We start from the raw sequence: 27,963 nt of genomic DNA, 5'->3' as shown, positions 1-27,963 counted from the left end.
AGCCTAAGGAAGAATAAGAAGAGTTGGTTCTTATAACCTGCTTTTCACTGCCCGAAGGAGTCTCAAAAGAGCTTACAATCACCTTCCCTTCCTCTCCCCACAACAGACACCCTGCGAGGGAAGTGAGGCTGAGAGAGCTCTGACAGGACTGCTCGGTGAGAACAGCACTATCTGGACTGTCACTAGCCCAAGGTCACCCAGCTGCCTGCATGTGGAGGAACGGGGAATCAAACCCAGCTCACCAGATTAGAAGCCGCCGCTCTTAACCATTAAACAAACCACTACACTTTCCCTTTCTTGGCCCATGTCACCACTAGCCAGGTCTAAGCCGATCTCCTGGAAACACCTTCCTCCATCTGTCGTTAAACTTCTCCCAGTCATGGAGATAGTTTCAGAGTCCATCTGTAACTGGTCTGCAGTAGAACAACTAGATTTGACTCCTGTAGCCCCATAGACACCAGGTGGATGTTTAGGGTATGGGAATCGGAGCTCCCTTTGTCAGATGCAAGCTGGAATGGAGATCCCTGTGTCTTTACCTCCCAGTCTGAAGGTGGGAGGGCTGTTGCCAAAGAAAGAATGCAGGATGCAAAATATCATTTCCTGCTCGTAAGCATTTCTCCTCTGCTTGCATCGAGCGGATTTATAACGTGCGCTGCACCTCTGCATCCTAAGTGCCTTCTTTGCAATGATCCTCTCACCTCCTAACCGAGGTATAAGGAAGATCTCCATTCCTATTCGCTTCTGACAAAGGGAGCTTTGACTCTCAAGCGCTTCTACCCTGGACCGATCTTGTTTGGTCTCGGAGACTGGAGGCAAATCAAGCTGGAATTCCAATCAGTTTTCAGTGGGCAACCTCAAAGTCTCTTTCCTTTGTGCTTTGCTGTTCTCAAAGCGCTGGACAATCATTACACATGAGCATCCCGAAAGAGCACACACAAAAACGCCCAGAATTAGGGAACATCCCCTTTCTGTGAAATCTCCAAAGTTCTAGTGTCTGCACCCTACGAAAGTCAAGGTGGTGTGATGGTTAAAAAGCAATAGCCTCTCCTCTGGAGAACCCGGCTTGATTCCCCACTCCTCCTCCACATGCAGCCAGCTGGGCGACCTTGGGCCAGCCTCAGTTCTCTTAGAGCTTTTATCACCGAGCAGTTCTCTTAGGGTTCTCCCAGCCCCACCTCCCTCACAGGGAGTCTGTTGTGGGGAGACGAAGGGAAAGGTTTGTAAGCCACTTCGGGACTCCTTCAGGTAGTGAAGAGCAGGCTGTAAAAATCCAGCTCTTCGTCTTTATTTTATTCTTCGTCATCTTCACCTCCTTCATCCCATATCTGGTCTCCGCTTCGGGGCTCCGGCTGAACTCGGCAGAGACGTAAGAGATCCAGAGCTCTAATTTCAAACATGATGGGTGCGAAAGCCATGGCTTTTCTGTGACAGCCGTTACCACTCCCCTGGTGTCTCTCATCTATGGCGCAAGGCAGACACCAGGCACCAGAGGAATGTGGTTGCATGAGGAGGAGTTCGTGGCTTGCTTTGGAGGCTGCGTTCGCCCAGTCCTCCTGCAGTGACAGCACATGGCTTTCATATTCTTCGTATTACTAGGAGGAATAAGGTGGAGCCGTATCACGTAACCATTTGGTTATTGTCTGGCTCAGGGTTCTGTGGTTTTCTGAGAATGTTCAGGGGACCGATGCTGTCCGGGAAGTTAAAAGGGAAACGGGGAGGCAAGGAGGAAAGAAAGGAGAGAAAAGCGACTGGGGAAGACTTATTCGACGTTCCCACCCTCTCCCTTTGCTGTTCCACGTTTGGCGTGTCCTAATTCTTCTTCCACTTTGACTCTGGATTCAGAGCTAATGGGAAGAAGAAATTTCACGCTGCGCAAGAGCTGGCATGGGAAAGTTTGGCAGAATCACCTGTTTGTTTGCACAGATGTGTGCGTGTGTGCGTTTGCCCCCAGAACTCAAAATCTGGCTTGTCTAACCGTCTAGTCCAGTGGTTCTCACCCTTCCTGATGCCGCGACCCTTTAATACAGTTCCTCATGTTGTGGTGACCCCCAACCATAAAACTATGCAAGGGTTCTTTCACAGAAATTAAACCAAAACTGACCCATGGCGTGACGATCCATTGCTCATGAAGAAGAAGAGTTGGTTCTTATATGCTGCTTTTCCCTACCCGAAGGAGGCTCAAAGCGGCTTCCAGTCGCCTTCCCTTTCCTCTCCCCACAATGGACACCCTGTGAGGGAGGGGAGGCTGAGAGAGCCCTGATATTACTGAAGAAGAAGAAGAGCTGGTTCTTATATGCCGCTTTTCTCTACCCGAAGGAGTCTCAAAGCGGCTTACAGTCGCCTTCCCATTCCTCTCCCCACAACAGACACCCTGTGGGGTGGGTGAGGCTGAGAGAGCCCTGATATCACTGCTTGGTCAGAACAGTTTTATCAGTGCTGTGACTAGCCCAAGGTCACCCAGCTGGTTGCATGTGGGGGAGCACAGAATCGAACCTGGCATGCCAGATTACAAGTCCGCACTCCTAACCATTACACCAAACTGGCTCTTGGTTGTATATAAATTGGTTTTTTTCCGATGTTTCTCAGTTCAGTTCTGCCTCTTGTCCCACCGTGCCGATCTCGCTCTTTTCCGCTGCTCCAGACAGACGAACGCTCTGTCTCGATCTACCCCGCAAGGCTGTTGTGTGCATGCTGCCCCTCCCCCCCCCCTGGCCAAGTTGCTTGTCCTACCACGACCGCTGTGAAAGGGTCGTGCGACCCCCCAAAGGGGTCCCAACTCCCAGGTTGAGACCCACTGCTCTGGTCGGATTTGCAGCCCTTCCTCACAAAAGATTTCTAAAGTTACGCCGTGTTCCAGGTTCCGCAAGGCTGTAGGATGTTCTGGTTTTATCTCAGCCGCTTCTGAAAAGGCTGCTTGGCTTCCAGCCTTGAACTCTGAGCAGAAAGAAAACTAAAACTCTTGACGATGCATCTTAATCCCTGCTGCTCACTGGAAAAAAAAAATATTTTTCATGACCCGACATGAAGTCTTTCCACGGATTTTGTCTTCCCCAGTTCGGGTGCTTCTGTGTGGTTTGCCATCTTCTCCCGTGGCTCTCCGCTTCTACCAATTTTGGTCTTTGGCAAGTGTCTTACCCTGCTTTTGCACATTTCATTGCGCTGAGGTTATAGAGGCGATCATTCCGCGAGGTTTTGCTGGGCTTCTTCTTTGCAATGAGTCATCCGTTTCTGATGTAGCTGCTGATGTAGCGTTTTTCCAGCCCGAGGAACGACAATCAGGCTGAGTGGCTTTATGTGTGTTTTGCATTTGGGGTTAGGTTTTTTTTTTGATCCCGTAACGCTTTGCAGTAAAGGGAATGTGGGCTGACTGAGTTCCAAGCATTGAGTATTGGTGGGAAACAGGCTCGGTTCTGGCGGGCAGCCCGCTGCTGTTGGTTTTCCTGTTCTCGAGGAGGAGGGATTGCGATCCAGTTGCCAAGGGGGGTCTGGCGCCCAGTCCCGACTCCAACTGGGGCACCTTGGTACTGTCTTGTGAATGCTTCGGCTTCACTGCACGTCTAAGTTAGGGTTTGCTTTGCCCAGGTCCAGCACAGGTGACTCATTCAGGGATTTGGGCCCAAGTTTTGGGTAGGGTTTCCAGCTCCAGACTGGGAAATACCTGAAGGATTGATTGATTGAGTTTGTTAGTTAGTTCATTAATTAGTTCATTGGTTAGTTCATTGGTTAGTTCATTGGTTAGTTCATTGGTTAGTTCATTGGTTAGTTCATTAGTTAATTCGTTCGTTAGTTAGTTCATTAGTTCATTAGTTGGTCCATTACTTAGTTAGTTAGATCAAGACTACCCCTCTCCCAAAAATGGTGCCAGGGCGGTGTTCAACAGCAATACAGTACAAAATATCAAATAGCAACAAGTAAAAATACTAAAATTCAATTAAAACCAAATTCTTAAATCCTATTAGCTGGCTTCGCCTTAAGATAAAAAACAGTCCACTGAGTTTGGCAAAGAAACTGAGATGTATCTTTTATGCCCCTGGACCGGGGGGGTGGAGGGATGGGACTCATCCAGCAATAACCCCCTCATTGCACGAGTCGATCTGGGAGAGAAGCTTCCTTCCCTTTGCAACTTCCCCCATAACGGTCACAAGTATCTCATTGTGGAATTTGCTCTGACTCATTTGCCTGATTTAACTTGAACGTTTGGTCTCTGCAGGCACCTTGCTGGTTTCCCTTCAAGTGGGGTTGCCAGGTTGAGAAACTCATGGAGATTTGACAGATGGAGTCTGAAGAGGAAACAGACCTCAGTGACACAACCTCTCCCATTATAACCTTTGCATTAAAGAGTGGGGTACAACATCATAGAGTTCCCCCCTCCCAAGCAGCCCTTTCCTCCAGGGGAACTGATCTCTGCAGTCTGGAGAGGAGCTGGAATTCCAGGGGATCCCCAGGCCCCACCTGGAGGCTGGCATCCCTGACCCTCAGTGGGGTCCGAGGCCACAGAGTCCCCCCTCCCAAGCAGCTCTTTTCTCCAGGGGAACTGATCTCTGCAGTCTGGAGAGGAGCTGGAATTCCAGGGAATCCCCAGGCCCCACCTGGAGGCTGGCATCCCTGACCCTCAGTGGGGTCCAAGGCCACAGAGTCCCCCCTCCCAAGCAGCCCTTTCCTCCAGGGGAACTGATCTCTGCTGTCTGGAGAGGAGCTGGAATTCCAGGGGATCCCCAGGCCCCACCTGGAGGCTGGCATCCCTGACCCTCAGTGGGGTCCAAGGCCCCAGAGTCCCCCTCCCAAGCAGCCCTTTCCTCCATGGGAACTGATCTCTGCAGTCTGGAGAGGAGCTGGAATTCCAGGGGATCCCCAGGCCCCACTTGGAGGCTGGCATCCCAAACTTCAAGCATAACGTAATTCCTAATTCTGCAAACTGATGAAAGTTTTTTGGGGGGTGAGGACAGCTGTTGGGGTAATAAGCTAGCTCAGGGGCCCTTGTCCATGCTAGCCAGAGCCGGGCTGCCGATGGGATGGAATGGAATGTGGCAATTCCGCATGGCTTTCAAGAAGGATTAAGGGGGCTTAAGTTAGAGAGAAACCAAGGCACACCAGTGTCTGAAGCTCTGTTAGTCCTTGTTTACTTTCAGCATGCATTAATTATGTGAGAAACGATGCACCCAGCCTGAACGGGTGGAGGATTGCAGATTTTTGCAGCCTGTGCAAATTATTCCAGCTGGCAAACTTCGAAGGAGATAATGGGAGAGGATGTGTCGAAAAGCCACCCGCTGTCTTCGGCCAAGTGTCTGGCGATACCGACTTGTCGATTTTGGTGTTCAGAACAGGGAGGAGGTGAGACTTGACGCGCTGCGGATGTAGGATGGGCGGCTGTTCTTGCCAGAGAGCTGCTCTGAGAGGAACAGGGCCGGGATGAGAACATCGGAAGAGCCCTGCTGGATCAGACCAGTGGTCCATGCACACAGTAGCCAGCTGGATGCTCTGGAGGGCCAACCACAGGGCAGACAGGCTGAGGCCTACATCAGAGGAGCCCTGCTGGGTTAGACATGAGGTCCACCTAGTCCAGCATCCTACCTCACACAGTGGTCAACCAGTTCCTCTGGAGGGCCAACAACAGGGCTGATCCTGCGTTGAGCAGGGGGTTGGACTAGATGGCCTGTATGGCCCCTTCCAACTATATGATTCTATGATTCTATGATTCTATGAACAGGGCAGAGAGGCCGAGGCCTTCATAAGAACATCAGAAGAGCCCTGCTGGGTTAGACCAGGGGTCCACCTAGTCCAGCATCCTACCTCACACAGTGGTCAACCAGTTCCTCTGGAGGGCCAACAACAGGGCAGGGATGCCGAGGCCTTCCGCTCATAAGAACACAGTAGAGTCCTGCTGGGTCAGACCAGGGAGGGTCCATCCAGTCCAGCATCCCACCTCGTACCATGGCTGACCAGTTCCTCTGGACTGTGAACAACAGGGCAAAGTGGCTGAGGCCTTCCCCTGATAAGATCATCAGAAAAGCCCAGCTGGATCAGACCAGTAGGCCATCTAGTCCAGCATCCTTACATAGTGGAGACACCGTGGAGAATTTAACTTTGGTGGTCTTAAAGTCTCATCTAGCATTCGTCTCATCCAGCAGGGCTCTTCTGATGTAGGCCTCAGCCTGCCTGCCCTGTAGTTGGCCCTCCAGAGGGTCCAGCTAGCTACTGTGTGAGGTAAGATGCTGGACTACATGGACCACTGGTCTGATCCAGCAGGGCTCTTCCGATGTTCTCATCCCGGCCCTGTTCCTCTGAGAGCAGATCTCTGGCAAGACCAGCCACCGTCCTCCATGCGCAGCATGATGAGTCTCGATTTCTTCCAGTTCTGCATGCATCTATTTACACCGATATCAACAAATCGGTATCTCCAGACATTTGGCAGGAGATGGGTGGCTTTTCGACACATCCTCTCCCTTTATCTCCTTGGTCGTTTGCCAGCCTGATTAATTGGCACGGGCAGCCAATATCTGCAACCCTCCGCCCGTTCATATCCATCTCCGTCCTCCGGCCACTGGGCTGATCCAGCAGGGCTCTATTCTGATATTCTTAATCCAAAACCATTAAACCTAGAGATTGCCCCCCAGACTTTGCCTCCTCCACTAATTCTCCCCCAGCAGCCTCAGGAAAGGGAGTCATTCTTGAGAGCCGAGGTGGTATAAGGTTAAGAGTCGAGTTGTGCGCTTTGGTGCGGTTCGGCTTCCACGGTGATCACCAAAGCCCGAAGCGGCCAGCGCCACAGTGCAGAGAGGAGGGGCAGTGGCGGTATCCCAGCCGGTCCTCCTGTCACCGCTGACCCTTCTGTCCCTGCTGCGGCGCTGGCTTCCTACGCGCCGCTAATGGGTTTGGTGATTTCCAAGGCGGCCGAACCGCACCGATCCGCACCGAACCGCATAACCCTAGATAAGAGTGGTGGACTCTAATCTGGAGAGTGAGGTTTGATTCGCCATTCTTCCTCATTCTGCTGGGTGACCTTGGGCCTGGCCCAATTCTTTCTGGACTCTCTCAGCCCCACCTGCCTCCTAACGCAGGGGTAGTCAACCTGTGGTCCTCCAGATGTCCATGGACTACAATTCCCATGAGCCCCTGCCAGCAAATGCTGGCAGGGGCTCATGGGAATTGTAGTCCATGGACATCTGGAGGGCCGCAGTTTGACTACCCCTGGTAGACCTTGAGTCTTCTCTGTGTGTGTAACCCCAACCACCATATTTAGGGAAGCGGGGGAGGGGGGGACCCATTGTTTGTTTTCCAGCTTGATCAAAGCGAGTGCCCTGAAGCCAAGAAAACAACCCCACTGTTTGCATTCCCTGAAATGAGAATAACATGCCATGCAGATGGCTGGGCGGGCGGGAGAGCGCTCTCGTGGCCGCAGCCCAGGGGAAAGCAGATAACAACGTTTGGGAGAACTTGCAGCGGAGAATGCCTCAGCCCACGAGGCGCTGAAATGTTCCAACTGGGTGGGCCATGATGAAGTAGGAAGCTCCCTGTTAGGGTTCCCAGATGCAGGCTGGGAAATTCCTGGAGATTTGGGGATGAAGCCTGGGGAGGACACGGACCTCAGTGGGGTACAGGGCCGTAGAGGCCCCCTCCCAAGCAGCCCTTTTCTCCAGGGGAACCGATCTCTGTATCCTGGAGATGACCTATAATTCTGGAGGAACCCTCAGTCCCCCCTAGAGGCCGACCTCCCGGAACCTCAGTGGGGAACTCCAGATTAAAGTCTTAACCTCTAGTACAGGGATCCTCAACCTGTGGTCCTCCAGATGTTCATGGACTGCAATTCCCATGAGCCCCTGCCAGCATTTGCTGGCAGGGGCTCATGGGAATTGTAGTCCATGAACTTCTGGAGGACCACAGGTTGACGATCCCTGCTCTAGTACATATCTACCCTGCCCTTCCTTCGAGGTGCTCCGAGAAGCAAACAAGACGCCCCCATCCTCATTTAACTCTCTCAACCGGTCTGGATTTGGACCTGGGGTCTCACAGGTCCCAATCCCTCCCTCTCCCCTCTGCGTGGCCCTGGGTCGGTAGCGGGAGGAGGAGCCTCTGAAGGGGGAGGGCCTTTCGGCCATTTATCAAATCGCTGTAAGGCGGATCATTCCCTGGCCCTTTGGCGTTCTAGCTACGCTCCGTTCTTAGCCTAACCAGCAGCCTGTCTCTCTTCCGCAGTACTGGTACGAGGGAGAGGAGGTCGGGGAGCTGCCGCTGGAATTCGACGTCATTTGGGACGGAGACTTTGCCATCGACAAGCCGCCTGGATTCAAAGGTATCCTCTCCCGGTTTCTTCTGTTGGTTTATTTAGGGATTTTCACACCGCCTGCCCCTCTTGGGCTTTGCCGTCCCGGGTCGGCGTACAACTCATGAGGCAACACAGTAAAACAGATAAAAATGCATAAAACAATTCGTTAACAACGGAGTCACAGCGAGCTGACGTTAGCGCCAACGTCAAGTGACTTCCAAGAGCAAGCTGGAGGAGAAAAGGGGTCACAATTGGGGACTTTTAATATTGACGTTATCCTATTTTTCTGGCTGGCCTCGACCATAGGCTTGGGGGAAGACCTCCGTCTTACGGGCCCTGCAGAATTCGGCAAGTCCAGACTGGGCATTGATCTCTCTCGGGAGCTCATTCCGCATGGCAGGAGCCAGTACCGAAAAGGCCTTTGCTTTGGTTGAGGCCAGGTGGATTTCTTTAGGGCCCGGGATCCTGAACTGATTGGCGCTGCTAGATCTAAGGGCTCTCTAAGGCAGGGGTAGTCAACCTGTGGTCCTCCAGATGTTCATGGACTACAATTCCCACGAGCACCTGCCAGCAAAAGCTGGCAGGGGCTCATGGGAATTGCCGTCCATGAACATCTGGAGGACCACAGGTTTGACTACCCCTGCTCTAAGGAACGTGGTCTAGAGCAGGGGTAGTCAAACTGCGGCCCTCCAGATGTTCATGGACTACAATTCCCATGAGCCCCTGCCAGCAAAAGCTGGCAGGGGCTCCTGGGAATTGTAGTCCATGGACATCTGGAGGGCCGCAGTTTGACTACCCCTGTTCTAGAGCCTGCCTATCATACCGAGGGGCCTTAAACTTGATTCCCGATCTGTCTGTCCTTTTCCTGTGGGGATCGCGGGACGTCAGTTTCCTGGAGATTGGAAGTGCTGCCTGATTGCAACCAAATTACAGTGACCCCTGGTGGGTTTTTCAAGGCGAGAGACATCCGGGGGGGGGGGTGATTTGCCATCACCCGCTTCCACGTAGCAATCCCGGACTCCTTGCCGGTCTCCCATGTATTAACCAGAAGCGATGGAGTCCAAGCGATAATTATTTGCGGCTTGAGAATTGTTTGAGACGTGAATCTCAAGTTGTGCAGGAGGCCTGGGAAGGGAAGAGTCTTATCCAAGGAGCTGGGGAAGAAGGGGGGGGTGTGGGGTTATCTAGGGTGAATTGCCACGGCCGCCCCTGCTCAGGAGAACGGGTTTTGGGTCCGAGCGTTTTCATCCCCAGCCTGTTCCTTCCTTCTCCCCAGCTTTGCTGTACAAGTGCTCGGCCCAGCGGCCCAGCTGTGGGCTATGCCTCAAGTCGGACCCGCGGTACGAGTGCGGCTGGTGCGTCCCCGAACGTCGCTGCCTCCTGCGCCCCCACTGCCCCGCCCCCCGGCAGAACTGGGTGCCGCCTGGCCGGAGGGGGGCCCGCTGCGCCCACCCCCGTATCACCCAGGTAAGGGGAGAGAGAAGCCCTTGGGTTTGCAAGGAGGCGGAAGCTGGAACGACAGCAGGGTCGTGCAGGGTCGGACCAAAGGTCCCCCTAGTCCGGTTTCTTGCCGCACACGGTATTCTGGAGGCCAAGGCTTTGTGCCGTTCTGCAGTTGAGCAATAAAAAACGCGATTGCCTCTGCCCATGGAGGCTCCGTTTACTCCTCATTGCCTCTGCCCATGGAGGCGCCATTTAACTCCTCATTGCCTCTGCCCATGGAGGCGCCATTTAACTCCTCATTGCCTCTGCCCATAGAGGCGCCATTTAACTCCTCATTGCCTCTGCCCATGGAGGCGCCATTTAACTCCTTATTGCCTCTGCCCATGGAGGCGCCATTTAACTCCTCATTGCCTCTGCCCATGGAGGCGCCATTTAACTCCTCATTGCCTCTGCCCATGGAGGCTCCATTTAACTCCTCATTGCCTCTGCCCATGGAGGCTCCATTTAACTCCTCATTGCCTCTGCCCATGGAGGCGCCATTTAACTCCTCATTGCCTCTGCCCATGGAGGCGCCATTTAACTCCTCATTGCCTCTGCCCATGGAGGCGCCATTTAACTCCTCATTGCCTCTGCCCATGGAGGCTCCATTTTACTCCTCATTGCCTCTGCCCATGGAGGCTCCATTTAACTCCTCATTGCCTCTGCCCATGGAGGCTCCGTTTACTCCTCATTGCCTCTGCCCATGGAGGCGCCATTTAACTCCTCATTGCCTCTGCCCATGGAGGCGCCATTTAACTCCTCATTGCCTCTGCCCATGGAGGCTCCATTTAACTCCTCATTGCCTCTGCCCATGGAGGTGCCATTTAACTCCTCATTGCCTCTGCCCATGGAGGCTCCATTTAACTCCTCATTGCCTCTGCCCATGGAGGCGCCATTTAACTCCTCATTGCCTCTGCCCATGGAGGCGCCATTTAACTCCTCATTGCCTCTGCCCATGGAGGCGCCATTTAACTCCTCATTGCCTCTGCCCATGGAGGCTCCATTTAACTCATCATTGCCTCTGCCCATGGAGGCGCCATTTAACTCCTCATTGCCTCTGCCCATGGAGGCTCCATTTTACTCCTCATTGCCTTTGCCCATGGAGGCTCCATTTTACTCCTTGTGCTGTGCCGCTACTGCTTGCTCTTTCCGTCTGCGGGACGGCGGAGAAGAGCCCTCCTCGGAGAGAATCCCTGCCCAGAACAGCAAGCCAGACGACAATGCAAAATGCGGCACCGTGCGCAGGCAAAATCAATTTTCATTGGGAGCCGTGTCTTAAAAATGACAAATCCATAATTGTCTATTTGGGAAGGATGCCTCAGAGCTTCCCGAAAGTATTATAAAGCATGGTTTAATATGGACAAACGTCTCCTTCAGTGTTTCTTCTGAGTTAGGCATTGAAACTAAAAATAAAGGACAGGCAAGGTGGGCTTCCGGAGAAAGGCCGTTTCATCCGCTCTTCTTCAGTTTGTTGCCAGTTCCTTCTTAAAATGAAACGTTTCGAGCATTCTTGCCTTCTGGAGGTTTAACAATCACTGTCAGCGTGGTGTAGTGGTTAAGAGCAGCAGACTCTAATTGGAAGAGTCGGAGTCCCTGCTTCTCCACATGCAGCCAGCTGGGTGACCTTGGGCCAGTCACAGTTCTCTCGGAGCTCTCTCAGCCTCACCTACCTCACTTGGTGTCTGCTTTGGGGAGAGGAAAGGAAGGTGATTATAAGCCCCTTTGAGATACATGCAGCCAGCTGGGTGACCTTGGACCAGTCACAGTTCTCTCAGAGCTCTCTCAGCCTCACCTACCTCACAGGGTGTCTGCTGTGGGGAAAGGAAGGTGATTGTAAGCCCCTTTGAGATACATGCAGCCAGCTGGATGACTTTGGGCCAGTCACAGTTCTCTCAGAGCTCTCTCAGCCTCACCTCCCTCACAGGGTGTCTGTTGTAAGGAGAAGAAGGGAAGGTGATTGTAAATTGCTTTGAGACTCCTTTGGGTAGGGAAAAGCGAGGTATAAAAACTGATTCTTCCTCATCCTGAGCACAAAAGCTGGTTTCCACAAGAAAATACAAAAAGATTTCTGCTCTGTTATTTAATAGCTACTAAAATAGTTTGCGATATTTTCTAATGAGGTCGAGGTGGAACACCAAATTCTGTATCTTTACATTTGTCCTTCCCCTGAACACCACTGTGTGTAATTGATAGGCACTTCACTTATTTTATAAGCGTGTTACTATGTTATTTAGGAGTTTCATCAGCTGAATATTCAAAGAATTATAGAATCACAAGAATCATAGAGTTGGAGGGGACCATACAGGCCATCTAGTCCAACCCCCTGTTCAAACCAGCTCTATGATTCTATCAACCTAAAGTATCCATGATAAGTTTCTGTCCAGTCGCTATTTGAAGACCGCCAGTGAGGGGGAGCTCCCCACCTCCTTAGGCAGCCCATTCCACAGCTGAACTAGACTCCTAGAATCCTAGAGTGGGAAGGGGCCATGCAGGCCATCTAGTCCCACCCCCTGCTCAGTGCAGGATCAGCCTCCAGCATCCAGGAGAAGGATCTGTCCCGCTGCTGCTTGAAGACCGCCAGGGAGGGGGAGCTCCCCACCTCCTTAGGCAGCCCATCCCACTGCTGAACTAGACTCCTAGAATCCTAGAGTGGGAAGGGGCCATACAGGCCATCTAGTCCCACCCCCTGCTCAGTGCAGGATCAGCCTCCAGCATCCAGGAGAAGGATCTGTCCATCCACTGCTTGAAGACCGCCAGGGAGGGGGAGCTCCCCACCTCCTTAGGCAGCCCCTTCCACTGCTGAACTAGACTCCTAGAATCCTAGAGTGGGAAGGGACCATGCAGGCCATCTAGTCCCACCCCCTGCTCAGTGCAGGATCAGCCTCCAGCATCCAGGAGAAGGATCTGTCCCGCTGCTGCTTGAAGACCGCCAGGGAGGGGGAGCTCCCCACCTCCTTAGGCAGCCCCTTCCACTGCTGAACTAGACTCCTAGAATCCTAGAGTGGGAAGGGACCATGCAGGCCATCTAGTCCCACCCCCTGCTCAGTGCAGGATCAGCCTCCAGCATCCAGGAGAAGGATCTGTCCAGCCGCTGCTTGAAGACCGCCAGGGAGGGGGAGCTCCCCACCTCCTGAGGCAGCCCCTTCCACTGCTGAACTAGACTCCTAGACTCCTAGAGTGGGAAGGGGCCATCGAGCCCATCTAGTCCCACCCCCTGCTCCATGCAGGATCAGCCTCAAGCATCCAGGAGGAGTAGAATTTGAGGAGTATCTGTCCAGCCACTGCTTGAAGACCGCCAGTGAGGGGGAGCTCCTCACCTTATTATCACTGTTGCAAAGTTTTGGCAAGCGCCACAGTTGTTTGTAGTGTCTCCCAATGAATATTGATTTTGTGCTGTGTTTTACTTTGTCGTCTGGCTTTTCCACAATGTGTACCCAGAACAGGATGCCAACACCTCCACCTGCCCTGCCACTCCCTGCAGATTATGGGCATGTTTTCATTTCCGCACGGGAGATCTAGGTGGGCATTGTGCATTAAGGGCCACACTTCCATTTTGGGGCGTGAGGGTTCATCCGTGTCCCACATCGGTCCTGCCTGCCTCACAGCTGTGCATTGAGCATCATGTTCACATAGCAGCCCGGGTGTGTACAGCACCTCTCTGGGATCTGTAGACCTCAGAATGGGATCCGTCAAACAAGCACCATTTCTTCTTCCTTCCTTCCTTGCCTCCCTCCCTCCCTCCCTCTTCCTTCTGCAGGTGTCGCCACTGACCGGCCCCAAGGAAGGGGGGACCCGGGTGACAATCTGGGGCGAGAACCTGGGGCTTCACTTCCACGAGGTGGGGGTGCGTGTGGCCGGTGTGCGCTGTAGCTCCCTCCCCGCCGAATATGTCAGTGCCGAGAGGTGGGTGCGGGCCAGGCGGGGGGCTAGCCGAGGAGTGGGAGAGTGATGCCGTGGGGAGCCGTCGAGGCGCACAGCAGGGAGTTGGAGGAAGGAGCAGGAGTTTCTAGAAAGAGAACCTAGAAACATAAGATTATAAGAGAAGCCATGCTGGATGAGGCCAGTGGCCCATCTAGTCCAACACCCTGTGTCACACAGGGGACAAAACTCAGAGGCCGTCAGGAGGTCCACCAGCAGGGCCAGAACTTCAGAAGCCCTCCCACTGTGGCCTCCCCAAGCACCAAGAAGACAGAGTATCCCTTCCCCAGACATAAGGACAGAAGAGAAGCCATGTTGGACCAGGTCAACGGCCCCTCCAGTCCAACACTCTGTGGCCCACAGTGGTCAAAACTCAGGGACCGTCAGGTGGTCCACCAGCAGGGCCAGAACTCCAGAAGCCGCCCCCCCCCGCACACACACACACTGTGGCCCCCCCCAAACCCAAGAATACAGAACATCCCTGCCTCAGACATAAGATCAAAAGAGAAGCCATGTTGGTATGCTGTGATATTTTTAAGTCTTTTAATGGGGTTTTAAGACACTGTAACCCGCCACGAGCCATTTGGGAGTGGCGGGAAATAAATCGAAATAATAATAATAATAATAATAATAATAATAATAATAATAATAATCAGGCCAATGGCCCATCTAGTCCAACACTCTGTGTCATACAGTGGCCAAAACCTGGGGCCATCCGGAGGTCCATCAGCATGGCCAGAACTCCAGGAGCCCTCCCACTGTGGCCCCCACAAACACCAAGCCAACAGAGCATCACTGCTCCAGACAAAAGGTCCCCTCCGTACCTCGTGGGTAATAGCCATTGGTAGACCGCTGCACGCCAGTAGCCGCTGCCACTTCCTGCCACACTGAATTCCATGCGGTAATTACTCTTCCGGTGACGAAGGACTTCCTTTTTATCTGTGGCCTACTCGTTCATTTCATGGGGTGGCCACAAGGTCTAGTATTGTGAGAAAGGCGCTCCTTTCTCTGCCTTCTCTATCCCATGCATTATTTATTTATTTTTATATTTATATACCGCCCTTCCCGAGGGCTCAGTGTTATAAACCTCTGTTATGTCATCCCCTCCATTGTCATTCCTCCAAGCTAAAGAGCCTCAACCTCTTTCACCTTCCTTAGAATCATAGAATCCTAGAATCATAGAGTTGGAAAGGGCCAGACAGGCCATCTAGTCCAACCCCCTGCTCAGAATCAGAATCACAGAATCATAGAGTTGGAAGGGGCCATACAGGCCATCTAGTCCAACCCCCTGCTCAACGCAGGATCATAGAATCATAGAATCATAGAGTTGGAAGGGGCCATACAGGCCATCTAGCCCAACCCCCTGCTCAATGCAGGATCATAGAATCATAGAATCATAGAATCATAGAATCCTAGAATCATAGAGTTGGAAGGGGCCATACAGGCCATCTAGTCCAACCCCCTGCTCAACGCAGGATCATAGAATCCTAGAATCATAGAGTTGGAAGGGGCCATACAGGCCATCTAGTCCCACCCCCTGCTCTACGCAGGATCAGCCCAAAGCATCCTAAAGCATCCAAGAAAAGTGTGCATCCAACCTTTGCTTGAAGACTTCCACTTCCTAAGGCAGGTGTTCCATCCACCTTGATAATTTCAGTTGCCTTTTTCTGCACCTTTCCCAACGCAATAAGATCTTTTTTGAGGTGCGGGGACCAGAACTGTACCCAATTGAGGCTGCACCACCGATTTATAGGGAGGGTGCCTTACGATGCTGGCTGATTCGTTTCCAGCCCTCTTCCTAACGATCCCCAGCACTGCAGCTGCCTTTTTTTATTGCAGCCACACACTGAATCAACATCTCCCTTGAGTTCATCTCCCACAGCTCCGAAAGCTGCATATACAGTTTGTTTATATGATGATTTGGAAATTTTTCATCCCACCTTTCTTACACAGGCCGCACGCCAAGATGGCTAACGATTTAAAGACACGCACGAGAGATTCAGGCTTCCAAGGCCATTAAAATCAGCCCTCCCCAACACAAATATCATTAAAACAACTAAAACAGGATTAAAAATACATAAAAGGCATTAAAATACCAGTTAGGGAGGAGGGATCAGAGGGAATGCCAAATACAACAGAAGACTGCAAGAGAAGAGGACAGACTCTTTATCTTGGGATGAGTCCCAGAGCCTTGGTGCCATGGCAGAGAAGGCCCTTCCGGGTTGCCCCCCACCTAATCTCATAAAGTGGGGACATCCAAGGCAAGCCCTCTGCAGGTGACCACGGTGGTCTCCTTTGGCAGTACTATGGAAGGTCCATTCTATCTGTTGGGAGTTGATTATCTCTCCACTACCTTGTTTTGTCTTAACCAAAACAATGAAACTAGGGAAAAGCTGACCAAATGGTGCCGATTAAAGCCGTGGGAAAACAGTTGGAGACAAAAATGAACCAAAAAATATATTTAATGGGTCCTTAAAAAAAAAAAGATGTTTCCCCTTCCAAAGTGGATTGAAAACATATTGGGGGAAAATCCTTTTTTTAGAAGGGAAAACATTCTTTTTTGGAGGACTCGCTAAAAATACCTTCTGACATAACGTTTTGGTTCATTTTTGCCTCAGAAGGTTTAACCGAAACAGTAGCAAGTGGGGAGGAAAACACACTGTTCTCTTAAAAGGGCAGTTGCGGAATATTTTCCCACCATCACTTTTCTGTCTTGGGACAAAGTTGTACCAAACAGCTGTATTTCCCATTCAGCCAGTGCAAGCCTCTGGTGGCAGTCTGGTCTTCCGCCAGGCCTCAGACAGGGACAGGGGTCCAGGGAGCCCGTTCTGAGGGGCCCTCACAAAATGACAGTGTCGGCTACCCACTTGAACCTGTCTCACCTGGGGCAAGGTGATCCGGGCTGGGGGTGCTGTCAGGAGTAGGTACAATGAGCCTGCGGGGTGGGCGACATTGGCGAGGGGAGAAAGACCTGACCTCTCACAGCCTCCTTTCAGGTTGGTGTGTGAACTGGAGCCGTCGCTGCTGCCCGACCCTCCCCCTGGTCCCGTGGAGCTCTGCGTAGGGGACTGCAGCGTCGATTACCGGACCCAATCGGATGCCCCCTTCATTTTCGTGGTAATCCATGCTGGGGCGGGGGGCAGCTCATGTTCTACTGGGGTGTGAGTGTGCGTGTTTGGTCTGAGAGCCAGTTTGGTGTAGTGGTTAGGAGTGCAGACTTCTAATCTGGCGAGCCAGGTTTGATTCCCTGCTCTCCCACATGCAGCCAGCTGGGTGACCTTGGGCTAGTCACAGCAGTGATAAGAGCTTTTCTGACTGAGGAGTAATATCAGGGCTCTCTCAGCCTCACCTCCCTCAAAGGGTGTCTGTTGTGGGGAGAGGAAAGGGAAGGCGAATGTAAGCCGCTTTGAGCCTCCTTTGGGTAGGGAAAAGCGGCATATAAGAACCAACTCTTTTTCTTCTTCAGTAATATCAGGGCTCTCTCAGCCTCCCCTCCCTCACAGGGTGTCTGTTGTGGGGAGAGGAAAGGGAAGGCGAATGTAAGCTGCTTTGAGACTCCTTCAGGTAGAGAAAAGCGGCATATGAGAACCAACTCTTCTTTTCTTCTTTTTCTTCTTCTCCTTCTCCTTCTCCTTCTCCTTCTCCTTCTCCTTCTCCTTCTCCTTCTCCTTCTCCTTCTCCTTCTCCTTCTTCTTCCTTCACGTGTGGATGTGAGCTGCCGTCAGTTCACTTCCAACTTACGGCACCCCTACGAATGAATGATCTTGGTCCCCAAAGAGACACCTTAAAGTCGTGTGATTCCCCAAGAGCCATTGTTTTTGATTTATTGATATGAGACACTTCAATGTTCAACAGCAATCGTAACAGTGAATTTGGAGCGTTGAGGATTTGGGGGGCCCACCCTTCAGTTAGGTAATCCACTTTTGGGGAATGATTTATACACCATCGTGGCCCCTGCAGCCTCGGGAGATGAACCAGTTATTGATTCCTTCCCGTTTCCCCTGTGTAGACCCCCAGCTTTCACGGGGTGGACCCAGAGAGAGGCCCCTCTTCAGGAGGGACCCGGATCACCCTCCTTGGAACCCACCTGGATGCCGGGAGCAACGTCAGCGTCGCGATCCGTGGAGCGCCGTGTCGTCTGGTCAGGTACATTCCAGGCTTGCATTCTGGTTTTGGTGGCAGGTAGGAGCAGAGCTCTCCATGCAGAGCTGTACTCTGCTCTGGTTTGGTCTCCCTTGGAATCCTGCGTTCAGTTTTGGGCACCCCAGTTGAAGAGGGATGGAGACCAACTGGAGCGTGTCCAGAGGAGGGCAACAAAGAGTGTGAGGGGTTGGGAGACCAAGAGATATGAAGAAAGGTTGGGGGAGCTTGGGCTGTTTAACCTGGAGAGGAGACGACTAAGAGGGGATCTGATAGCCATCTTCAAGTATTTAAAAGAGTACCATGAAGAGCATGGAGCAGAGTTGTTCTTTCTTGCCCCGGAGAAATGGATCAGAACCAATGGGATGAAATTAATTAAAAAGAAATTCTGTCTCAACTTCCGGAAGAAGTTCCTGACAGTCAGAGTGGTTTCTCAGTGGAACAGGCTTCCTCAGGAGGTGGTGGGTTCTCCATCTTTGGAAGTTTTTAAGCAGAGGCTGGAGAGCCATCTGACGGAGAGGCAGATTCTGTGAAGGCTCAAGGGGGTGGCAGGTGACAGTGGATGAGCGATAGGGTTGTGAGTGTCCTGCACAGTGCAGGGGGTTGGACTAGATGACCCATGAGGTCCCTTCCAACTCTATGATTCTATGAGTTACAAAGCAGCAGAAATTTCCAGGCAGAAGCGGTGGACTTTGGGATCCACTCAAGATTAAAGCGCAAAAAAGCATTCTGCCCTACCTGGTCCCGCCCGTGTCCGAAAAACTTTTAGCAGGAGCCAGAAAAGGCGTCAACATGCACCACGTAGAGGACCCTGTTGATGGTTGCGGGAGGGAGGCCGCCTTTGGCACGGAGGTTGTCATCTCTGGGGCGAAATGACAGTGTCGTTCTTTGAAAGACATCCGTTCTCACTGCCCTTTCCCCCCCCCCCCCGCTCCCATCCTCTCTCTTCCCCAGACGCAGCGCAGGGGAGATCGTCTGCCTGTCTCCCCTCTCGGGGACGGGTCCGGGCCCCGCCAACCTCAGCCTTCGCATCGACCGGGCCCACATCAGCACGAACAGCACCCTGTCCTTCCGCTACAGCTCCGACCCGGTCATCGCCGCCATAGAGCCTGCCTGGAGCATTGCCAAGTAAGAGCCGCGCCCCCGACTGTCCCGTTGTAGCCACGGCGAACCTGTTAACGCTTCCACGCAGGACATCTGTCATTCCCAAGGGGCGGTCCGGGGTGTGCGGCGGGACTAGAAGAACGGTGCTCTCTTTTCCGGGTCCTGGTGGCTCCTCTCCCCTATCCTGACGTTTCGTGGCAGAGATCCTGAAGCTTATTCCACACCTCTCGCCGTAAACCGGGGCTTCGTGACCTCCCCCCCCCCCCGATATTCGTTGAGGACCTTGGAAGGGTTTCCCAAATGCGTGGGGGATAATTTTTAATATATATTTTTAAAAAATTGTTAAATGTGTATTGGGTAACATGACCGTATATACTATGGTTGACCTCCTTCACCATGTGATGGGCCTGGATGGGGAGGGGAGGGGCGGGGCCCAGGTGGGCGTGTCCACAGCTCTGCTTCCCAACCCTATTCTGCACCATTTTTCCACTCTTGGGGTTTCTCAAAGCAGGGGTAGTCAACCTGTGGTCCTCCAGATGTTCATGGACTACAATACCCATGAGCCCCTGCCAGCAAAGCTGAATACAGCTGTGGACACGCCCACCCGGGGGCCCCTCCCCTTCCCACCCACCCCAGGCCCATCATTGGCCAGTTTGGGAGGTGGGGGAGGTACAACGGCATTACCATATGTGGTCCTATTTCCTGATAAATGTTTAACAAATTTAAAAATATACTATAAATTAATTAATCCCCACTCATTTGGGAAACCCTTCCAGGACGTTCAAGAAACCCCAGGATTTCACGAACCCCTGGTTTGAAGAAAACCCGGTTTAACATCTCACATATCTGTTGTTTCGATTTCGGGTAGGAACCGAAGAGGTTGGAAAGTCTGCAAATGATCATCATAAGAATATATTAAATGCCCATTTTATGGCACAGTGCTGAAGGTCAAGTAAAAACGACGCGTTAAAATCTCGATAGCAAATACACCCGTAACATTTGAGGCTTGCATTTCAATTCAAAATGGATCTCCTTCAACGGTCAGTCACAGATGCCCCCACAGATAAATGCCACTAAACCGAAAAGCTTTTTGCAGCCAGGAATAAAAGTCCTACACAGAGGTGCCAATATACATCCTGGGTCTATACTGTGATGGACAGACTTCACGGTCACCAGGTAGAGACACTGTTCTGTAAACCTTTCCAGGGCTGTGTGTGTGGCTGAGTTCTTATCAAAAGGCAGCTTGGGATGGAAATGCATCAGACCATTTTGTTCTCTGGGCCTATTTTGCGTCATTCGTAGCATTCTTGTAGATTTCCTGCTGAGATTTTAATGCGTTGTTTTTCATTGATCTTTAGCGCTGTGCAATAAAACGGATATTAAATATATGTTTATGATAATAGTTCTTAGGTTTCTCTACCTTTTTGGTTCCCAGCTTGTTTTACGGGCTGGGTTTCTTTCTTTTCCCTTCGCTTTTTGATTTCGATTAGCCACTGGGCGGGACCTGGGGGGTCCCCTGGAATTCCAGCTCACCTCCAAGGCTCATCTCCAGGTGCATGATTGAGGAAGAAGAAGAAGAAGAAGAAGAGTTGGTTCTTATATGCCGCTTTTCCCTACCCGAAGGAGGCTCAAAGTGGCTTCCAATCACCTTCCTATTCCTCTCTCCACAACAGACACCCTGTGAGGGAGGGGAGGCAGAGAGAGCCCTGATATTACTGAAGAAGAAGAAGAGGTGGTTCTTATATGCCGCTTTTCTCTACCCGAAGGAGGCTCAAAGCGGCTTACAATCACCTCCCCTTTCCTCTCCCCACAACAGGCACCCTGTGGGGTGGGTGAGGCTGAGAGAGCCCTGATATCACTGCCCGGTCAGAACAGTTTTATCAGTGCTGTGACAAGCCCAAGGTCACCCAGCTGGCTGTATGTGGGGGAGCGCAGAATCGAACCCGGCATGCCAGATTAGAAGTCCGCACTCCTAACCACTACACCAAACTGGCTCTCCATGGAGGCCACGGCGGGGTCCCAGAGCTACCAACGGGGGATCCCTTAATGCAGGATAGATCAGGACCCTCGCTGCCAATGAGAGAGAGAGCTTATGACCACAAGTTGGATATGGGATGGGTGGGAATTAGAACTTTTGTATCGCCATCTTGTAAGGTCTTAACGTTAATGTATGCCGTTTCAAGGGGCTTTTAGGGGTTCTACTGGTTTTTATTGTTTTATTGCGAACCGCGAGTTCGAATGGAGAGCAGCGGTATATAAATCTGAAAATAAATAAATTGCAGAGTTCAGTGCCCCTGGAGAAAACAGATGCTCTGGAGGCTAAACTCTGCAGCACTGTACCCCATTGAGATCCCTGCCCTACCCCGGTTTCTCCCCCCCCCCTCCCACCTGCCAATTATCCAGGAGTTTCCCGACCTGGGGGTCAATCCTACCTCCCCATTCTCTGCCGGTTCCCAGGAAGGATCCCCCTGGCACAGCCCTAGTTTCGATACTGATACTTTTATCTAGTTGTCTTTACATCTTGTTATTGTTTTTACCCTGGGATCCCTGGCACATGGGCAGATCTGTAAACAACTGAAATGAGCAAACAAACTGGCTTCCAACTCTTGGCCACCGGTGATCCTTCTGCTTTCGACAGCTTAAGATTTTGTTGTTGTGTTCGCTTTTTAAAATCTATATCTACACACCTCCCTCTGTTCCGCAGACGGGTGTACTATAATTAGAAATAATTAGCCGCTTGTCCTGGACGACATGTTGCAAGTTAAAGAGCACAGAGGCAGATGGGGAAGGGAGAGATAAGAACATGTAAATATATATATATATATATTATGGGTTCACGCATATGCACAGGATTGAATTGTGAGAATATCTGAAGGGTTGGGATATTTCCATTCCACCTGGAAGCCTTTAATGGCTTCAGGCACAAACATTTAGAAACTGGAGCTACAAAATGCCCCAAGTACCACGTTTCCAACTTCTTCCTCTAATTCTTTGCAAAGGGCCACCTTTTTATTCCGTGTACAGCTGTGCTCCCTGAACTTGTTTGTCATGGGAATATAGCTGGCAAACAGACTTGGCATGGCGGGCACCAAACCAGAGGTTTTCTGTCTGAGTTTTATAGAATCCTAGAGTGGGAAGGGGCCATCTGGTCCAAGCCCCGCTCATTGCAGGATCAGCCGAAAGCATCCAGGAGAAGTATTTCTGTTGCCCCAGACCAGAATCAAAAGAATATTTGTCTAAATATCCGGAAGAAGTTCCTGATAGTTAGAGCAGTTCCTCAGTGGAACTGGCTTCCTCGGGAGGTGGAGCGTTCTCTTTCTTTGGAAGTTTTTAAGCAGAGGCTAGATAGTCATCTGACAGAAATGCTGATTTTGTGAACTTAGGCAGATGGTGGGTGGGTGGGTGGGCAGGAAGGGATGTGCCAGGGCTTGTCTCTTGGGGCCCTTCCTTGCATACCCAGGGAATTGCTGATCAGCACTGTGGGACGGTAAGATGAATTCCCTCCAGGCCAGGCTGGATTCTGGGGGGGGGGGGATCACTTGGGCATGAAATTGGGGTCACTCTGGGTAGGCAGGTAGTTGTGAGTTCTTTCATTGTGCAGGGGGTTGAGCTAGATGACCCTGGAGGTCCCTTCCAATTCTATGATTCTGTTGTCCAGCTCATGCTTGAAGACTGCCAGTGAGGGGGAGCCCACCACTTCCTCAGCCAGCCAATTCCACTGCTGGAATACTCTGGCTGTGAAATCGTTTTCCCCGGTGTTCATGGTCTAATGTTTGTCCCTTTCTTCTTCTGCTTTTCCAGCGGTAGCACCAGTCTCACTGTGAGCGGGACTCACCTACGGACCATCCAGGAGCCACGGGTTCGAGCGTTTTATGGCGGAATCGAAACGATCAACGTGAGTTTCCTACAGAGAGGGATGCGTCAAACTCAGGGGGCCCCGATCCTTTTGGGTACCGCAGGCATTTGGGGAATTCTGAAAACCAAAAACACTAACTGGAATTCGCTAGGGCCTGAGAGATAGATTGGATTTCTGTGCAGTTTGGACAAGAGATTACAAAATTATGTACATGTTTATTGTGCACAGCTTTAAAAAAAAAAACTTTAAAGTTAAAAAAGTACATGAAAGATAATCATCTGCACCATGCATTCTTAGGCCTTAGACCAGACGCGTTTTGACCCTCACTGGGTCTTCCTCAGAGGTTTATTTGTGACACACATGCATTGATAAAATGCAAAATACACAAAGCAGCCAGTAAAAATAAAAGGAAAGGCGACTGTAAGCCGCTTTGAGCCTCCTTCGGGTAGAGAAAAGTGGCATCTAAGAATCAACTCTTCTTCTTCTTCAGTAATCTCAGGGCTCTCTCAGCCTCCCCTCCCTCACAGGGTGTCTGTTGTGGGGAGAGGAAAGGGAAGGCAAATGTAAGCTGCTTTGAGACTCCTTTGGGTAGTCTAAGCTGATGGAGCCTGTGGGGGATGGAGAAAGGAGGGGCCGTTGCCAAAAATAGGAGCGATCCAAAGCCACAGCCGGCACCCCGCCCCAAGGTGGGGCTGCTTTGGTCACCATCCCACATGCTGTGTTAAGAAAAGCAGGCTTTGGTTTAGAAAAGACGAGCTGTTTGTTTATACCCGGCTTTTCACTGAAGGAGTCTCAAAACAGCCTGCAATCAGCTGCCCTCCCTCTCCCCACAACAGGCACCCTGTCATTCAACAATTGGTTGGCTTCCTCATCGAGGGAAGGACTTCCTTGGTGTAGCCAGCTCGGTATAGTGGTTAAGAACCACGGCCTCTGACCTGGAAGACCAGGGTGGATTCCCCACTCTTCCCCATGCAGCCAGCTGGGTGACCTTGGGCCAGTCCCAGTTCTCCCGGAACTCTCCCCCCCACCTGCCTTACAAGGAGCCTGTTGTGGGGAGAGGAAGGGAAGGATTGTAAGCTGCTTTTGGGCAGTAAAAAGTGGGGTCCAAAACCTCAGCTCTTCTTCTTCCTTCCTGCATGGGTTTTAATTGTTTTTACAGCCAACCCTGACTTACGGGAAGAGCACCAAAGACTCCAGAGCAGCATTTCGTGAAACTCTGGGTTTTTTTGACGGCCCTGGAAGGGTGTCCTGAATGGGTGGGAGTTGATTTTGTATACATCTGTTCAATTTGTTAAACATTTATTGGGTTATATGACCATATATGAGCCTCTTGTGGCGCAGAGTGTTAAGGCAGCAGACATGCAGTCTGAAAGCTCTGCCCATGAGGCTGGGAGTTTGATCCCAGCAGCCGGCTCAAGGTCGACTCAGCCTTCCATCCTTCCGAGGTCGGTAAAATGAGTACCCAGCTTGCTGGGGGGTAAACGGTAATGGTTGGGGAAGGCACTGGCAAACCACCCCGTATTGAGTCTGCCATGAAAACGCTTGAGGGCGTCACCCCAAGGGTCAGACATGACCCGGTGCTTGCACAGGGGATACCTTTACCATTATGACCATATATCGTCATGTTGAATCTGTTTTCCCCTCCCCAAATGGCCAGTGATGGGCCTGGAGGGGATGGGAAGCGGAGGGGGCATGTTTCCCAACCATATTCTCCATGATCGCACCACTTCTGGGGGTTTCTCAAAGCCTGAAAAATGTTTCAGGGGTTTCTCAACGATTAAAAAAAAATTTGAGAAAGGCTGCTCTAGAGCATGCACAAAGCGTTTAGCATGGACCAGGAATGGAGATAACGCGACCAAAGTAGATTAGAAATGGGACCGTCAATTTCTAAACTGCTTAGGGGGTGCTGGCAGCCCAAAAGGCAGCACCAACAACCGTTCTGCCTGTGCCCCTTACTTTCCTGCGCCTCTTTTTTCCTCCCGACAGAGTTGCCAGGTGCTGAACGACTCCGTGATGCTGTGCAAGGCGCCAGGCATCGTGCCGGGAGATCAAGCCCTGCCTCTGGGGGGCGCCAACCCCGATGAGTTCGGTTTCCTCTTGGACGACGTGGCTGCCGTGCGCACCCTGAACCGCTCCGCTTTTACCTACTACCCCGACCCCAGCTTCGAGCCGTTTGGCCCCAGCGGTATCCTGGAGATTAAGCCTGGATCCCACGTAGTCCTCAAGGTACTGAAGCCGTTTGGGTTATGGGGGGAGGGTGTTTCGAGGGTAATAAGCCCCTCTAAGCCAAGGGTGTCACAGTTCACTTCAAACCAATGCTACAGTCTCATTCTGGGAAGCTTCTTGAGCACGGAGTCAAGGTGAAGAGGGGCGACCTCTAATCTGGAGAACTGGGTTTGATTCCCCCAGTCTTCCATGTGCAGCCAGCTGGGTGACCTTGGGCTAGTCCCAGTTCTCTCAGGGTTCTCTCAGGGCTCTCTCAGTTTCACCGACCTCACAGGGTGTCTGTTGTGGGGAAGAGAAAGGAAAGGCGATTGGAAGCCGCTTTGAGACTCCTGTGTGTAAAAAGCGAAGTAAACAAAGCCAGCTTCTTCCTCTTCTTCTTCTTCTTCTTCTTCTTCTTCTTCTTCTTCTTCTGCTTCTTCTGCTTCTTCTGCTTCTGCTTCTTCTTCTTCTTCTTCTTCTGCTTCTTCTTCTTCTTCTTCTTCTTCTGCTTCTTCTTCTTCTTCTTCTTCTTCTTCTGCTTCTGCTTCTTCTTCTTCTTCTTCTTCTTCTGCTTCTTCTTCTTCTTCTTCTTCTTCTGCTTCTTCTTCTGCTTCTTCTTCTGCTTCTTCTGCTTCTTCTGCTTCTTCTGCTTCTTCTTCTGCTTCTTCTTCCTGGGGCTTGCTTTTCCTCCGTTTTCTTGGAGCGGGAGTTCATCAAGCTAATCTCCCGGTCACACCCTCTGAGCCTGAGGTCCTCACCTCCGTCACCCTCATGTTAGTGACTGCCATATTAGACTACTGTAATACACTCCAGGTGGGCTGTTCCTTTGATCACAATTCTGAAATTTCAACATATGCAAAATGCTGGCGCCAGACTAGCTGGAGAAGGCAGACAGGATGAAATTTCTTCAGTGCTGAAACAGATACACCGGCTTCCTGTGGAATATCCTTCCCAGGGGATTTGCCTTCCTCCAACGTGGTGTCGCGGTTAAGAGCAGGCAGCCTGTAATCTGGAGAACTGGGTTTGGTTGCCCACTCCTCCTGCTCCACACGCAGTCAGCTTGGTGACCTTTGGCCGGTCACAGTTCTCTCAGAGCTCTCTCAGCCTTTCTAACTCCCAAGGTGTGTTTTGTGGAGAGAGGAAGGGAAGGTGGTTGGAGGCCACTTTCAGACACATGTAGCCTGCTGAGTGAGCTTGTGCCTGTTTCAGTTCTCTCAGAGCCTTCTCAGCCTCCCCTAACTCTCAGGGTGTCTGTTGTGGGGAAGGGCAGGCGGTTGAAGGCCGCTTTCAGACACATGTAGCCTGCTGGGTGACCGTGGGCCTGTCACAGTTCTCTCAGAGCTCACTCAGCCTCCCCTAACTCCCAGAGTGTCTGTTGTGAGGAGGGGGAAGGTAAGGCGATTGTGAGCCACTTTGAGACTCTTTTGGAAGTGAAAAGCGGGGTATAAAAAACTACTCTTCTTCTTAAACTTTCCCCTTTGAATTGTGCGTTATCTACTTGCCATATTTTACGGAACGTCTCTATCAGACCTAGCCTGGATACGTCCCAAAAGCCGTTGTGCTTGAGGTCCTGTTTTATTAAGTGTATAAACTGGAAATCTCCCTCTCTTTCTCATCTACATCTCTCAGGGCAGGAACCTGATCCCCGCCGTGTCCGGCAGCTCACGGCTCAACTACACGGTCCTGATTGGCGGGGAGCCCTGCACCCTCACGGTCTCCGAGACTCAACTGCTGTGCGACTCACCGAGCCAAACTGGGGAACAGCCCGTCACGGTACGTCCAATATCGGAGGGGGGGGGGACGAGAGGCGAGAGACATGCTCCTTGTTGGCAGGGTTTAAATATGCAAAGTGGTTAGCAGCACTGGTGCGGTGATTAAGAGCGGAGGCTTCTGATCTGGTGAGTCAGGTTTGACACCCCACTCCTCCACATGCTGAGTGACCTTGGGCCTGTCACAGCCCTGATAATGCTGTTCTGGCTGAGCAGTTCTGTCAGAGCTCTCTCAGCCTCCCCTACCTCACAGGGTGTCTATTGTGGGGAGAGGAAGGGGGTTGGTCTAGGTGACCCTGGAGATCCCTTCCAACTCTATGTTTCTATGATGCAAGAAGTACATAGAAGGATCCTACTAAACTGCGAGATATCTACAGTAGCAAAAACCACAGTCTCAACTTCAGTGGCTCTCAGCCTTCCTGATGACCCCGAACCATAAAATTACGCAATTTTCACAGAAATTAAACCGAAACTGACCAATGGCGTGAAGATCCAGTCTTCATGATTGGTTATTATAAATACTTTCCCCCCCCCCCCCCGGGGTTTCTCAGTTCAGCTCTGCCTCTTGTCCCACCCTGCCGATCTTGCTCTTTTCCGCTGCTCCAGACAGACGAACGCTCTATCTCGATCTACCCCGCAAGGCTGTTGTGCGGATGGTCACCCCGCAAGCTGCTTGCCCTGCCGCGACCCCTGTGAAAGGGTCGTTTGACCCCCAAAGGGGTCTCAACCTCCAGGTTGAGAACCATTGCTCTACTAATTAATCCAAGAAACCGTGGATCATTTAGTCCAGTGTGACCCTGTTGCCTGCATAGGACTATTGAATGTCCCTACCCAGCTTGGGAAAAGAGCCTCTTGTGGCGCAGAGTGGTAAGGCAGCCGTCTGAAAGCTTTGCCCATGAGGCTGGGAGTTCGATCCCAGCAGCCGGCTCAAGGTCGACTCAGCCTTCCATCCTTCCGAGGTCGGTCAAATGAGTCCCCAGCTTGCTGGGGGGTAAACGGTCATGACTGGGGAAGGCACTGGCAAACCACCCCGTATTGAGTCTGCCATGAAAACGCTGGAGGGCGTCACCCCAAGGGTCAGACATGACTCGGTGCTTGCACAGGGGATACCTTTACCTTTACCTTTTACCCAGCTTGGGATGTTTCCAGAGGCATCTGACTGCTGCTCTCAGAAACAAACAAACATCCTTCTCGGTTGTCCTTAGCGGAGTTACGGCGGGTCTCAG

General features: G+C 51.7%; 1 protein-coding gene across 2 annotated transcripts in view; it reads left to right on the top strand.

The window, feature by feature from the left end:
- PLXNA3 (plexin A3) overlaps positions 1-27,963 on the top strand; it is a 101,887-nt gene that overhangs the window by 47,295 nt on the left and 26,629 nt on the right. For both annotated transcript variants that reach the window (XM_077329627.1, XM_077329628.1), the window contains 9 exons: positions 8,194-8,290; positions 9,540-9,730; positions 13,503-13,648; positions 16,660-16,780; positions 17,673-17,809; positions 18,758-18,931; positions 22,709-22,802; positions 24,750-24,989; positions 26,598-26,741. In XM_077329627.1, coding sequence (XP_077185742.1) covers positions 8,194-8,290; positions 9,540-9,730; positions 13,503-13,648; positions 16,660-16,780; positions 17,673-17,809; positions 18,758-18,931; positions 22,709-22,802; positions 24,750-24,989; positions 26,598-26,741 — 1,344 coding nt within the window. The remainder of the gene's footprint in view (positions 1-8,193; positions 8,291-9,539; positions 9,731-13,502; positions 13,649-16,659; positions 16,781-17,672; positions 17,810-18,757; positions 18,932-22,708; positions 22,803-24,749; positions 24,990-26,597; positions 26,742-27,963) is intronic.

This window comes from Paroedura picta, chromosome 3 (genome assembly GCF_049243985.1).
Source record: "Paroedura picta isolate Pp20150507F chromosome 3, Ppicta_v3.0, whole genome shotgun sequence".
NCBI lineage: Eukaryota > Metazoa > Chordata > Lepidosauria > Squamata > Gekkonidae > Paroedura > Paroedura picta.
The sequence above is the reverse complement of the archived record's forward strand: the minus strand, read 5'-3'. Positions and strand labels throughout refer to the sequence as shown.